The sequence below is a fragment of the Megalops cyprinoides genome, chromosome 13 (assembly GCF_013368585.1).
Source record: "Megalops cyprinoides isolate fMegCyp1 chromosome 13, fMegCyp1.pri, whole genome shotgun sequence".
Classification (NCBI taxonomy): Eukaryota; Metazoa; Chordata; class Actinopteri; order Elopiformes; family Megalopidae; genus Megalops; species Megalops cyprinoides.
This window is the reverse complement of record NC_050595.1, coordinates 282,501-297,500: the sequence shown is the minus strand read 5'-3', so window position 1 is coordinate 297,500 and position 15,000 is coordinate 282,501. Positions and strand designations below refer to the sequence as shown.

General features: G+C 48.1%; 1 protein-coding gene across 2 annotated transcripts in view; it reads left to right on the top strand.

The window, feature by feature from the left end:
* The window catches only part of cdh13 (cadherin 13, H-cadherin (heart)), a 248,374-nt gene that overhangs the window by 96,092 nt on the left and 137,282 nt on the right, over positions 1-15,000 (top strand). Inside the window, exons 4-6 of one of the 2 annotated variants that reach the window (XM_036543624.1) lie at positions 1,039-1,149; positions 13,808-13,813; positions 14,027-14,179. In XM_036543624.1, coding sequence (XP_036399517.1) covers positions 1,039-1,149; positions 13,808-13,813; positions 14,027-14,179 — 270 coding nt within the window. The remainder of the gene's footprint in view (positions 1-1,038; positions 1,150-13,807; positions 13,814-14,026; positions 14,180-15,000) is intronic. The other variant, XM_036543625.1, reaches the window with a different exon arrangement.

The following is a 15,000-nucleotide window of genomic DNA, read 5'->3' as shown; positions in this document are numbered from 1 at the left end:
AGAGGGACTGAGAGGGACTGAGAGAGAGAGAGAGAGAGAGAGGGATTAAACAAATGCATCACAAGGCTTATTATATATACATACACATACACACACACTCTCTCTCAGACACATACACACACTCACACTGACACACACATATGCGTGACATATGATATCATGAGCTAGGTGCTGTTTTCTCTCTGGTCTCGGTGTGGGGCTACCACAGGTTTCTGAGACATCCTGAGCCTCAGGTCTTGACTGCCGCACCTCTCTCCTGAAACACAAACACAACATCCTAATGTTTTACTTTATTTCCACAGCTGCACACTCAGGGGTTGATTTCTAATGGCACCTTATTTAAATGGAGATTTCTGATATATGACCTATAAAATCTAGTGCTGGAAGAGTTAGTGTGTTCTGAGAGTTCAGGAGAAGCAGCCATCAGTGTCACTCATTGCATTGGTCTCCAGAGGATGGGTCTGTCTTTGCCTTCTTTACCCTGTGACTGTGAGTGTCCGGGTGCACAGAGCCCCTTCAGACTGGAGCAGACTCGGCTCGCTGCTGTGCTCCCAGGTGCGTAGGTGTGATGCTTCCGGTGTTTGAGGCTGAGTTGCTGGATCTTCGTTGTCTCTGTGTTTCCTGGTTTTAGCAGCAGAATGAGGGCAGCCCTTCCTATCTCTGTACCAAGCGCTGCAGCTCAGCCAGGGGTCTCTGAGAGATTATCTCTCAGCCCTAATCCCCTAACACACAAACCTGAGGGACCTGCAGTCTGATGTACATCTCACACAGAGATCCAACAGGAGACCACAAACTGTGTGTGTGTGTGCACGTGCATGTGTGTGTGTATGTGTGCGTGTGTGTGTGCACGTGCATGTGTGTGTGTATGTGCGCGTACGCGTGTGTGTATGTGTGCGTGTGTGTGTGTGCACGTGTGTGTGTGTGTGTGTGCGTGTGTGTGCGCGCGTGCACGTGTGTGCATGCATGTGTGTGTGTGCATGTGGATATGTGTGTGTCTATCTGCAGGTTCTGATCCAATCCCTTTTTGTGGTTCTGCAGGAGATTTTGGGTCTGGGGCAGGTGCCATATCGGTCTAAGAGGTCTCTCCTGGTGCCTCCGATGTTTGTACCAGAGAACCAGCGAGCCCCGTTTCCCAGAACCATCGGCATGGTAAGCGTTCCTGCATCCTCAAACTCACCTGCTGCAGGTAGACCCAGCCTGATTCCACTCGCTTGTGTGACACTAATGGCATGATATTCACTAGAGTCCGTAAACTGCACAGTTTGCTGAGACTGATGTCAGAACCTTCTCTCCTGCTCCGATCGTCTGAGAGGGTCTTTCTGAGGAAATATGTGAAGAGTTATTCAAATGCAAATGTAATTTCATCAGTGGAGCCCAAATCCTTGTGGAGACCCCTTTTTGATGCGCTCACCCTCTCTCACCCCCGGTTCTGTGCCTTTAATGTGAGTGTCCTTGGTGTTTGATTGCACTTGAGTCTGTTTACGTCTGTTCGGCAGAAAAGATCGTACTGAAGAATCAGCTTCTGTAGGCTTCAGAAGAAGAATCAGAAATGGAACTTTAAAATAAAACATCACAGGCAGGCTTCTGCTTGTAATGAGCGGCTGTGCACTGGAGAGATGAACCTCAGTGCTGATCTCTCCACCGCGCTCTCCTGCTTATAGCTTTATGCTTTTATTTCCTGTGATGTTCACATCCCTGGAGGAGATCCACAGTGCTTTCAGACAGCCCAGCTGCTGTCCTGCTCCTCATTTGATTGGCCCATTCTGGCCAATGAGATGTCTTCTCAGACCGTGGTCACCGGGAGGTTGTTCTGGACAGAGCCGGCACAATGTACAATATGCAGAAGTAGCCAGGCCACGCCCACGGACAGGCGAGGCTGAAGGCAGGCCTGCAGGCTGACGCAGACTGCCTGCTCTCCCTGTCAGTTTGCTGCTGTGTTTTGTTGTGGATTTGCAGTTACACGCTGCCCAGCTGCAGCGGCACTCAGAGCAGCATGCCGAAGAGCAGTGTTAGGCGTAGTTTGTTACTTTTGCAGGTGGTCTTTGACATAACTGTGTAGCTTTTAAGGGTAGATTCAGAAAAACACTGACACAAATAGTGGCAGTAAATCATGGCTGACAAGGGAATATTTTCAATGCTTTTCACGGAAATTACTTATTGTGATACGAATGGAGTTTCATTCCTTTAAATGTTACAGGTGATAAAAGCAGAGCAGCCCACAATGCCAGTGCCCCCACAGTACAGTACAGTACATTACATTACAGAACAGTACAGTACATTACATTACAGTACATTACAGTACAGTACAGTACATTACAGTACAGTACATTACAGTACATTACATTACATTACAGTACAGTACAGTACATTACATTACAGTACATTACAGTACATTACATTACAGTACAGTACATTACATTACAGTACATTACAGTACATTACATCGGTCCACATTTTTTCGGTCCCATTAGCAACAGCGACCCCTGCTGGTCGATCGGGCGCCTGTGGTCCACGTGCCAAAGCTGCATATGAAATGTCTTCCTCTGACTCATCTGTGTGCTAGTTTAGCTGTGGACCACAGTGCGAAAAGAAGCAGCGGCTGACATCACGTGTCTCGGAGGAGGGCATGTGCTTGTCCACGCTCTCCCGGATTGACAGTGGGGGTTCTACAATGGGACTGAACATCGATGACTAATTGGCCATTCCAAAAATTCGGGGAATTGGGCATTCCAATTTGGGGAGAAAATGGAACAATGAAAAAAAAGAAGTAGTATAAGCTGCCGGTGTTAGGGGCGGGAGATGAATGTTAAGAGGTTTGTCTTCAGTCTCTGTCAGAAGATGGCCAGTGATTTTGCTGTCCTGACCCCTGTGGGGAGTTCCCTCCACACCTCCCCTGTCTCGAACCGTCTCACCTGTGTTCTTACAGCTTATACACATTCAGCTCCATGGAAACTTGATCGGCTGCTGTTTCCCTTATGTCTGAACACATGGTCTTCCCTCATGCTGAATTTCTCAACATTTTCTGCTGTCTTCACAGTCACATTACAGAGGGCAGACCAGTCACAACCACCACAAGCTCAGATAGGAAGTGGTATTGGTTCAGAAAAAAAATCAGTCTTTAATCCAATTCAAATGTTATTCTTTATTTACTATGTATTTTTATTAGTCAACTTCAAGTCCAATATAGCATGACTCATATGAAAAGAGCAACAAGACCAGCCAGAATTGCAGTAAAAAGGCATCAAGTATTATTAAAGTGAATGCAGAGCATTGATCTGTAATAGGAACTCATTGGAACATTATACACACACGCTATCTCTCGTTGGAACATTATACACACACGCTATCTCTCATTGGAACATTATACACACACGCTATCTCTCATTGGAACATTATACACACACTCTGTCTCTCGTTGGAACATTATACACACACGCTGTCTCTCGTTGGAACATTATACACACACACTGTCTCTCGTTGGAACATTATACACACACGCTATCTCTCGTTGGAACATTATACACACACGCTATCTCTCATTGGAACATTATACACACACACTGTCTCTCGTTGGAACATTATACACACACGCTATCTCTCATTGGAACATTATACACACACGCTATCTCTCATTGGAACATTATACACACACACTGTCTCTCGCTGGAACATTATACACACACGCTATCTCTCATTGGAACATTATACACACACGCTATCTCTCATTGGAACATTATACACACACATTGTCTCTCATTGGAACATTATACACACACACTGTCTCTCTTGTTGGAACATTATACACACACACTGTCTCTCTCGTTGGAACATTATACACACACACTGTCTCTCTCGTTGGAACATTATACACACACATTGTCTCTAGCTGGAACATTATACACACACACTGACTCTAGCTGGAACATTATACACACGCGCTCTCTCTCCTCTGACACAGCTCTCAACCCCCATCCCTCCTCTGGCCCCTTACGCCTCCTCTCACTCCTTTCAGCTGGAGATGGCTTTGAGGAAAACGCATCAATCCAGCTTACAGGCCACACACGTCCTCACTTCTGACCGCACCTTAATACACAGAACTGAAGTGACTCTTGTCAGTGGTGAGGGCAGTTATTTTATTGTAATGCTAGCATGGAGCTGGATCTCCCTGACAGCAGACGCTGGACAGGGCTTGTCTGGTGCAGGGGAGAGAAACAGGGCTGGGTATCTTTTTCGTTTGGTGTGAAAGTTTTGACTGCTCACCTCCCCTGCTGACTCTGTGATCAGTCTTGCATGAAGACATGGGATAAAGCCAGTTATTTTATTTAATGGTCGCTTTACATGGGAAACCAGGCAAAATGGATTTTCCACATGGATAACCCTGCCGTGCTCGCGTGGGTCACAGCAAACCAGGCGCCCACTCTCTTCCCATCACTCTTTTCTCAGAGTGAGACCGCGCCTCTGACAGTGAGACCGCACCTCTGACAGTGAGACCGCACCTCTGACAGTGAGACCGCACCTCTGACAGTGAGACTGCACCTCTGACACTGAGACCGCACCTCTGACACTGAGACTGCACCTCTGACAGTGAGACCGCACCTCTGACAGTGAGACCGCACCTCTGACAGTGAGACCGCACCTCTGACAGTGAGACCGCACCTCTGACAGTGAGACCGCACCTCTGACAGTGAGACTGCACCTCTGACAGTGAGACTGCACCTCTGACAGTGAGACTGCACCTCTGACAGTGAGACCGCACCTCTGACAGTGAGACCGCACCTCTGACACTGCGCTCAGTCTCTCTGTCTTTAATGGAATCCATGTGACAGGAGCTGGCATGTTACACTCATTCACACCCCCCCCCACCTCACACACTCACTCATTCACACACCCCCACCTCACACACACTCACTCATTCACACCCCCCCCACCTCACACACTCACTCATTCACACCCCCCCACCTCACACACTCACTCATTCACACACCCCCCCACCTCACACACACTCACTCATTCACACCCCCCCACCTCACACACTCACTCATTCACACCCCCCCACCTCACACACACTCACTCATTCACACCCCCCCACCTCACACACTCACTCATTCACACCCCCCCACCTCACACACTCACTCATTCACACACCCCCCACCTCACACACTCACTCATTCACACACCCCCCCACCTCTCATGCACACTCACTCATTCACATACCCCCCACCTCACACACACTCACTCATTCACACCTCCCCACCTTCACACACACTCACTCATTCACACACCCCCCACCTCACACACTCACTCATTCACACACCCCCCCACCTCTCATGCACACTCACTCATTCACATACCCCCCACCTCACACACACTCACTCATTCACACCTCCCCACCTTCACACACACTCACTCATTCACACACCCCCCACCTTCACACACACTCACTCATTCACACACACATACCCCCCCCCCACCTCACACACACTCACACTCGCTGCAGGTGTTCACTGTGCAGTGAGAGGGAGATTTGACCATCACACTGATCTGTGAAGAGGATCATCAGTTCAGTGGGTAAACTGTAGGACACACCGCAGTTTGCCCATGTGTGTCAGCTGTGCTGATCCTCTTATACTGAGTACTCTATTCATTCAAAAATCAGACTCCTTCTGCGTGTGAACAGTCAGGAGAAGTGCAGTGTGGAGTACTGAGTCCTTCCCTGTTTCTCCAAAGACAGGAAATGACTGTTCAGAGAAAAAAGGAAACAGCCTAAAAAAAGTTTTCTGCAGACATTGGAGCCTTTGGCCTTTACATGTTGATTTCTTTCTTTCGCTCTTTCTTTCTTGTTGTAATGGACACAGACTGCCCGGTGCAGCTCTGATGGTGTGGTAATGGACACAGACTGCCCGGTGCAGCTCTGATGGTGTGGTAATGGATATAGACTGCCCAGTGCAGCTCTGATGGTGTGGTGATTGGCAGGTGAGATGCCTGTAGCTGTGAGGAGGAGGTGCATTAGAGAATGAAGGTGACTGGATCATGTGACCACATCTCCTCCACCGGCAGCTGCCACTGATCACAGGGGTGGTTGGAAAGATGTGATTACCTTCGGGTCTTTTTGGGGGGGTGGGGGGGTTGCATCTGGGCCTGGAGGTTATCAAATAAGAGCTGGGGGTAGGAGGTTGTCTTAACAAGATTTCTCACTCTTTATATCCCAACAAAATCCATCAGTGCATTTTTTTATGTTATAATTGCGTCTGAGTCATTGAAACCTCCTGCCAGCTGTTTGCGGGGCTCTTACTGTGCAGCACCCTCCTGGCAGCCCTGGGATTAAAGGGTTAATATCTCCTGCAGGGAGAGAGGGCCAGTCAGAGACTGAAGGCTGAAGGATTACAGGATCATACACTTGAGTGAAGGAGAGAAAATGAGAGAGAGATGGAGAGAGAGGTGTAAAAGAGGAAACACTGAGATTGATTTGGCAGTTGTGACAGACACGGTGTGAGTCCGAAGCTGGCAGCTTTTCAGGCTGCAAACTTCATTTTTCTTATTGAATTTCACAGTTTGCCAGTGCCCACAAGTGAAGAGTAATGTTCAGGAGACGGACTCATTTTTTACAAACACAACTGTTCCACTGGTCCAAATACAGTCAGACACTCACTGCTGACCGCTGGTGCACGCGTCCCTACACGCTGGGGAACTGTTCAGCAGTAGCAGCAGAAGCACCAGGCTCAGGACCGCTCTGAAGGACCATTCTATAGGACCGTAGGACCGCTCTGTAGGACCATAGGACCGCTCTGTAGGACCGCTCTGTAGGACTGTAGGACCGCTCTGTAGGACTGTAGGACCGCTCTGTAGGACCATAGGACCGCTCTGTAGGACCGCAGGACCGCTCTGTAGGACTGCTCTGTAGGACTGCTCTGTAGGACCGCTTTGTAGGACCGCTCTGTAGGACCGCAGGACTGAAATGTCCCCATCTGAATCACTGTATGGAACTTTAATTGGAGTATCCTTTCAGGACCTGCCAATCACACCGTGACTCCAGCTTCACAGCACAGCTTTCAGCTCTGTCAGCCTCTCTTTGAAGACACACCTCCTTTCTCACTGAGAACTGCAGAGTACGACACAGTACTTCTCACACTCTCTGTAGTAATAACACCCCACTCCTTATCACTTCCTAGTGGAGTAATAATGTCTTACTTTGTCTCACTTCTCACTTCTGAGTACTAATCTGTTCACCACTCCATCTCTCTGGTTGACCACAGTTTGGTCCTGATTCCAGACACATGAAGCAGATAGAGATCAGCTCAGCCGTCTGCAGAGCTATGGAGTGTTATCAGTAAAATTGGGTACGTTCTCAGGACTGCGTTACTTGGCTTGTTATCCTTTTCATTTCTGTCACTGGTCATGTGGTTCTGTAATCCATCTTCCATTTTTATTGGCTGAGACAAACAGGCAATCAGAGCGGTTAATTGTGGCCATGCTTTCGTCTTGGTTGGATCGGAAGCATGTGTGAGATTGGGATTTTTTCTGACTGCCAGAGAGGGCCCCGTGCTCCTTAATCACCACTGCGCACACAATCAGTGTGTCCTCTCCTCAGCCTCTGATTGTCATTAGCACCAATGGCTCTGACCTTGTTATGACAACTCCGAGTACCACCTGGAGAATTGGGACTGGCTGGAATGATGAGCCTATAAAAGCAGAGATCTTGGTGATGCAGGGTTATGAATGATGTCCCACAGACATTCAGAGCTCCTGTGAGAGATGGTAAGAGGTCTGTGAACACTTGAAAGACTGCAGCTTGTCTTTCTTTGACAAAGAAGTTCAGTGTGATGCTGTAGCACAAGTGTGCCGAGGTTTCTCATCTACTGAGCTGAGCAATGAGGAGGGACGTGTGGGCCTGGATCCCTCATTCCCACACTGGGAGATGGAGGAGGAGCATTCAGTTCCCAGAATAGCTTTCTGTATTTGATGCATGTGCGATGTACTGTATTATAACTACCATGAGCTACAGTGTAGTACTATGTGTGTATGAGTGTGTGTGTGTATGTGTGCATGTGTGTGTGTGGTTTTGGGGTGGGGTGGTATGACAGGAGATTCAGTATTGTCTTTCCGCTGGTTGTCATGGTAATGAGCTGTGATGTAAGTGGGTGATGCAGTCCCTCTGGAATGCGCGGGGGGTGCAGCGGGAGGTGCAGCGGAAGACGCCACGGCAACATGGCAGATCTCCCGCGTGGACACGCTTGATCAGGCGAAACTTCCTGTGACAGCTCTGTTAGCTCATCTTCTTTAATAACTCATATCCCATCAGCAGTCAGCTGTGAGCCACCTACCTGCTCACCTGCCCCAGCTTGACTGAAGGTTGTATATGGATGAAAACCCAACAGGAAGTTATTGTTCATGGACAAACAGAGATGCTATTTCCCTTTAAACATTTCTTCCTTTTGGAGGATCCATTGTATGGGGAAAATCAATAAAAACAGTAGAAAGGGTTTGGCCTAGTCTGCAGAATAACCTCATTCACACAGGAGGCCTGGAACAGTCTGCCCTGAAGAAAGACATTCAGGAAGAGGAGGGGAGAAAAAGAAGAGGATGATGGAAGAGGAAGAGGTGGAGATGTGGTGCAGGGTGTGTGGTGTAGGCTTGGGCTGCGGAATCCCAGTGGTAAACAGGCTGTGGGCCAAGAAATCAGAGAGGAGGAGAATGGGCAGTGTGTGCCATCAGGAGCCCAAACAGAGCTGCCGAAACCGCTCTCTCTGACGCAGTGAGAACGCTGAAACCGCTCTCTCTGACGCAGTGAGAACGCTGAAACCGCTCTCTCTGACACAGTGAGAACGCTGAAACCGCTCTCTCTCTGACACAGTGAGAACGCTGAAACCGCTCTCTTTGACACAGTGAGAACGCTGAAACCGCTCTCTCTGACGCAGTGAGAACGCTGAAACCGCACTCTCTGACGCAGTGAGAACGCTGAAACCGCTCTCTCTGACGCAGTGAGAACGCTGAAACCGCTCTCTCTGACGCAGTGAGAACGCTGAAACCGCTCTCTCTGACGCAGTGAGAACGCTGAAACCGCTCTCTCTGACGCAGTGAGAACGCTGAAACCGCTCTCTCTGACGCAGTGAGAACACTGAAACCGCTCTCTCTGACGCAGTGAGAACGCTGAAACCGCTCTCTCTGACGCAGTGAGAACACTGAAACCGCTCTCTCTGACGCAGTGAGAACGCTGAAACCGCTCTCTTTGACGCAGTGAGAACGCTGAAACCGCTCTCTTTGACACAGTGAGAACGCTGAAACCGCTCTCTCTTTGACGCAGTGAGAACGCTGAAACCGCTCTCTTTGACACAGTGAGAACGCTGAAACCGCTCTCTCTCTGACGCAGTGAGAACGCTGAAACCGCTCTCTTTGACGCAGTGAGAACGCTGAAACCGCTCTCTTTGACACAGTGAGAACGCTGAAACCGCTCTCTCTGACGCAGTGAGAACGCTGAAACCGCTCTCTTTGACACAGTGAGAACGCTGAAACCGCTCTCTCTGACGCAGTGAGAACGCTGAAACCGCTCTCTTTGACGCAGTGAGAACGCTGAAACCGCTCTCTCTGACACAGTGAGAACGCTGAAACCGCTCTCTCTGACGCAGTGAGAACGCTGAAACCGCTCTCTCTGACACAGTGAGAACGCTGAAACCGCTCTCTTTGACGCAGTGAGAACGCTGAAACCGCTCTCTCTGACGCAGTGAGAACGCTGAAACCGCTCTCTTTGACGCAGTGAGAACGCTGAAACCGCTCTCTCTCTGACGCAGTGAGAACGCTGAAACCGCTCTCTTTGACGCAGTGAGAACGCTGAAACCGCTCTCTTTGACACAGTGAGAACGCTGAAACCGCTCTCTCTGACGCAGTGAGAACGCTGAAACCGCTCTCTTTGACGCAGTGAGAACGCTGAAACCGCTCTCTCTGACGCAGTGAGAACGCTGAAACCGCTCTCTTTGACGCAGTGAGAACGCTGAAACCGCTCTCTCTGACACAGTGAGAACGCTGAAACCGCTCTCTCTGACGCAGTGAGAACGCTGAAACCGCTCTCTCTGACACAGTGAGAACGCTGAAACCGCTCTCTTTGACGCAGTGAGAACGCTGAAACCGCTCTCTCTGACGCAGTGAGAACGCTGAAACCGCTCTCTTTGACGCAGTGAGAACGCTGAAACCGCTCTCTTTGACACAGTGAGAACGCTGAAACCGCTCTCTTTGACGCAGTGAGAACGCTGAAACCGCTCTCTCTGACACAGTGAGAACGCTGAAACCGCTCTCTTTGACACAGTGAGAACGCTGAAACCGCTCTCTTTGACACAGTGAGAACGCTGAAACCGCTCTCTTTGACACAGTGAGAACGCTGAAACCGCTCTCTCTGACACCGTGAGAACGCTGAAACCGCTCTCTTTGACACAGTGAGAACGCTGAAACCGCTCTCTCTGACACCGTGAGAACGCTGAAACCGCTCTCTCTGACACAGTGAGAACGCTGAAACCGCTCTCTCTGACACAGTGAGAACGCTGAAACCGCTCTCTCTGACACCGTGAGAACGCTGAAACCGCTCTCTTTGACGCAGTGAGAACGCTGAAACTGCTCTCTTTGACACAGTGAGAACGCTGAAACCGCTCTCTCTGACACAGTGAGAACGCTGAAACTGCTCTCTCTGACACAGTGAGAACGCTGAAACTCTGTTTCTTCAAATCTATCTCAACATTTAGTCAGGTCATGTAAAAAGGATTTGTTAGCATTTCTTTTCATGCTATGCTGTTATTATTATTACATTTAACAGAAGACACAGGGGCTCATTTCTTTGATGTCCCCAGGAAGATTGAAAACTTCAAAGAAGACTTTCTTTTTTAATCAGCTTTCACTGGTACAAAGAATTTCATGAAGGACAACAACATTTATAAATACCTAATGTGTGCCTGTGTATGTGTATCACTGTGTGTGTGTGTGTGTGTGTGTGTGTGTGTGAGAGAGAGAGAGAGAGAGACAGAGAGAATGTGAGACTGAGAGTGTGTGTGTGTGCGTGTGTGTGTGAGAGGGACAGAGAGAATGTGAGACTGAGAGTGCGTGTGTGCATCTGTGTGTGTGTTCTCTGATGTCTCTACGTGCATAGTGTGTACAGTGTATGGATCAGGAGGCAGTGTGTTAATAGGATTGTGTTTGTAATGAGTGTAACGAGTGGAGGGAGGTCTCAGAGAGAATGCTGTGGATGTGCCTGGGATTAGCCAGCTCTTCCAGCTCATCCTCTCCCTCATGTCCACAGCGTTCGGCCCCCTCACCTCTGCTGGATTACAGAGGTGCACCTGCGGCACTAGATCCTGTTAACCTGACAAGCTGAACATCTCCAGGGCTCTCCACTCAGAGTGTGTGTGTGTGTGTGTGTATGTATGTGAGAGAGAGAGAGAGAGTGTGTTTGTGTGTGTGTGTGTGTGTGTGTGAGAGAGAGAGAGAGTGTGTTTGTGTGTGTGTGTGTGTGTGAGAGAGAGAGAGAGAGTGTGTTTGTGTGTGTGTGTGTGTGAGAGAGAGTGTGTTTGTGTGTGTGTGTGTGTGTGTGTGTGTGTGTGTGTGTGTGTGTGTGTGTGTGTGAGAGAGAGAGTGTGTTTGTGTGTGTGTGTGTGAGAGAGAGTGTGTGAGAGAGAGAGAGAGAGAGTGTGTTTGTGTGTGTGTGTGTGTGTGTGTGTGTGAGAGAGAGAGTGTGTTTGTGTGTGTGTGTGTGTGTGTGTGTGTGTGTGTGTGAGAGAGAGTGTGTTTGTGTGTGTGTGTGTGTGTGTGTGTGTGTGTGTGTGTGAGAGAGAGAGAGAGAGTGTTTGTGTGTGTGTGTGTGTGAGAGAAAGAGAGAGAGAGGGTGTGTTTGTGTGTGTGTGTGTGTGAGAGAGAGTGTGTTTGTGTGTGTGTTTGTGTGTGTGTGTGTGAGAGAGAGAGAGTGTGTTTGTGTGTGTGTGTGTGTGTGTGTGTGTGTGTGTGTGTGTGTGTGTGTGTGTGTGTGTGAGAGAGAGAGAGTGTGTTTGTGTGTGTGTGTGTGTATGTGGGCTCCATGAGGATAATCCCCTCCTCCTGCACACAGCCGTGTGTGTGTGAGAGAGGATGCTGTTTCATTGAGAGGTCTCCATTAGCTGTGGAGCTGCCCTCCTGCATCCTGCGGTGAGAGACTGATTTCACTGCTGTTTTTCTCCGTTCGGCTGCAGATTACTGCTCCCTGCTCTCTCTCTCCTACAGAGGATCTCAAGCCCAGAAAAAAATGCCATTATCTGCTTTTACAAAGTTTCTGACCCCCCTACTTTACTGTATCATACTCCAACCCTGTATGTCCACAGGGTTCGCCTGTACTGGAGCTCACCTGCACACAATGATGCAAATGAATGAACAGCTTTCATGCAAGGCCTGATGGAAATGGCTTTGAGAAAGAGAGTATGAATCCCATCCTCAGTGGCAGTAAGGGAGGAGGCGGAGTCCCGGTCTGATGGCCCCTGGCCAGGAAGGATCCTTATAAATATGACATATCAGGCTAGCAGCTATATAAATATAACTTCCTGATATTTACATTTCTCACTTCCAGCTTCACTAATTGTCTTCTTGGATTTTCCATATACTTTTAATCATGTTGGTCTAGTTCATATTCACACCTGTTACAAAAAACAAGTCAGGTGCTGTTGACTGAGGCATTTCTGATGTGTCGTGGTGTGTCAGAGTGAAAGGTTTGTTATCTGGTGAAATACTTTTACGTTCTGAAGTTCTTCAGAGATGTGCTGTGTCCTCTGTCCTCTACCCATCTACACCAACGAGAATATCTGCAATAACTGGTCTATACCAACAATGGAACTGCTTGCTTGTTTAAAAGATTTTGTTTTCTCCTTCTAATTATGTTAGCTATGTTAACAGCTTCGTTTATTGGATTGATGGAAGTTTGTTTGTACAGGGAGGCAAGTGCTGGGGCCCGTTTGGACCCTCAGAGTGAAGGACAGAAACCTCTGCACTGTGCTCGACCGAAGCCTTTCGCTTCCAGAACATCTGGATCATGCTTACAAGGAGGCTCAACAATGATTTCTGTTTCTTAAAAATTTAAGAAGCTTTAACGTTTGGAAGGAAATGTTGATGTCTGTAAACAGATCTCTGACTCAGATCATATTTACTTTTAATTTCATTTCAGCCAAAAATAAAATCAAATTGGCAAGAGCTGTCAGTCAAGCAAGTAAAATAATTGGGAGCCAGCAGGTGCCGTTACCAGGTCATTATCACCAGGCTGTAACAGAAGCCTCCCGCGGTTCTAATGATTCAACACGTCCACTTAATCCCTCATTAGAGACACTCGCATCAGGTCAGAGAGTCACGGCACCCAGCACATAGAACAGGCCTAAAAGATGCTTTATTCTATCTGCAGTCTCCTTAAACAGGAAATGAGATGAATGGGCTGTAAAGAGCATGTAGTGCTAGTGGAAAATAAGATGTTGCTGTGTCATTTAGATGTTTTCTCATTATTAGTAGTAGCTTTTCATTTAATAACGTATGTACGGTGTAGTGTTATATCAAGCCATCAAACGTGAGATGAGATAAAGAAAAAAAATTCCACTCTATGCATTGTGTGATAGTAAAACTTTTGAATTTAGATTTTTTTTGTAAGACACATTACCAGTAACGTAGGTCACCTGTAAGAAAGGTTACCTGTAATGTGTTCCTGCTGTGTTTGCCCTGCCTGCGTGTGACAGTGTGTAACAGTAACATTTTCTGGCTGTTCTTTCTGCTTTTAACCTGCTGCCTCATCTGGGATGCCTCTCGAAAATGCTGCCTATTCTAGTCGCATGTGAGTACGCACCTGTACGCACACACTCACACACACAGAGTCTCTCAGGCTACCCCACAGAGACATAAAAACCTCTTTAATAAGGCAATAATGTAGGTTGATCTATCCACCTCCATGTCAATCTAAACTGTATACACAAACTTTATCAGTCAATCCAGTGTGTGCTACTATAATCCTGTCGTTCTCCTCTTTGCCCCTTCCTCGGGGCGGCAGGTGATTTCGGCTGACATGCAAGAGAATCACATCTTCCGTCTCACAGGGAAGGGGGCGGATCAGGACCCCCGGGGCGTGTTCAGCATCAACAAGGTGACGGGAGAGGTCAGCGTGAGCCGCTCCCTGGACAGAGAGGCCATCGCTGTCTACCATGTGAGTCCTGCTCCTCCCGGGCCTTCCTGTGTGTGTGTGTGTGTGTGAGACTCCAGTCTCACTCCGCTGTGTCAATATGAGAAAGGAATGAGCTTTTCACAAGCATGACATTTTTTTATGATTTAAAAAACCGTGCAGCAAGCGACAGGAATTCTTTCAGCATTGGCCCTCAGTGATGATTTCACAGCGCCTGTAAGTCAGCAGTAATTTATTTGCTCGCCGTTTTAGACAGTAGTGTTATTGGATAAAACTGCTTAATGTCTTATCGGATAATCTACTTTTACCTGTCAACCCTTTGAGAGTCTTCCACTACTTTGGTGGAGTGAAATATAATTTGCTAGCTGTATCATTTATTTATTTCCATCACTTCAGTTAAACGCATTAATTCAACATTCCAAATGAAGTGTCTACTCAAGCAATGAGGTATTTTAATGAATTAATATCTAAGCATTGCACATGGTGTGTGATACCTCATCTCTCCCGAGACAGACCGGAGGAGGGGGCGGAGTCGTGTCTCGTGTGAGATGAAAGTAGATTTTTGTCTCTCGACATTTACAGCTCTGTTGTCACCTCTCAGATTCAGACTCCATCTCAAATTTCAGAGCATCAAAGCTTCCTCTGGTCTGCAGCTCGCCTGGCGCTGCTGTTTTAGGTGGGGTGTGCTGAATTTAGCACTGGGTGCCACTGAACTAAGACTGTGGTGAAGGTGGTCATTCTGTGTTTTTCTGCGGGTGGGTTTTTGGGGTTTTGGTGCTGCTTAATAGTGCACCAGGATGCACAGGTGTGGGTCAGTGCAAGTGTCTAGTGCTGGGACTGGTGTG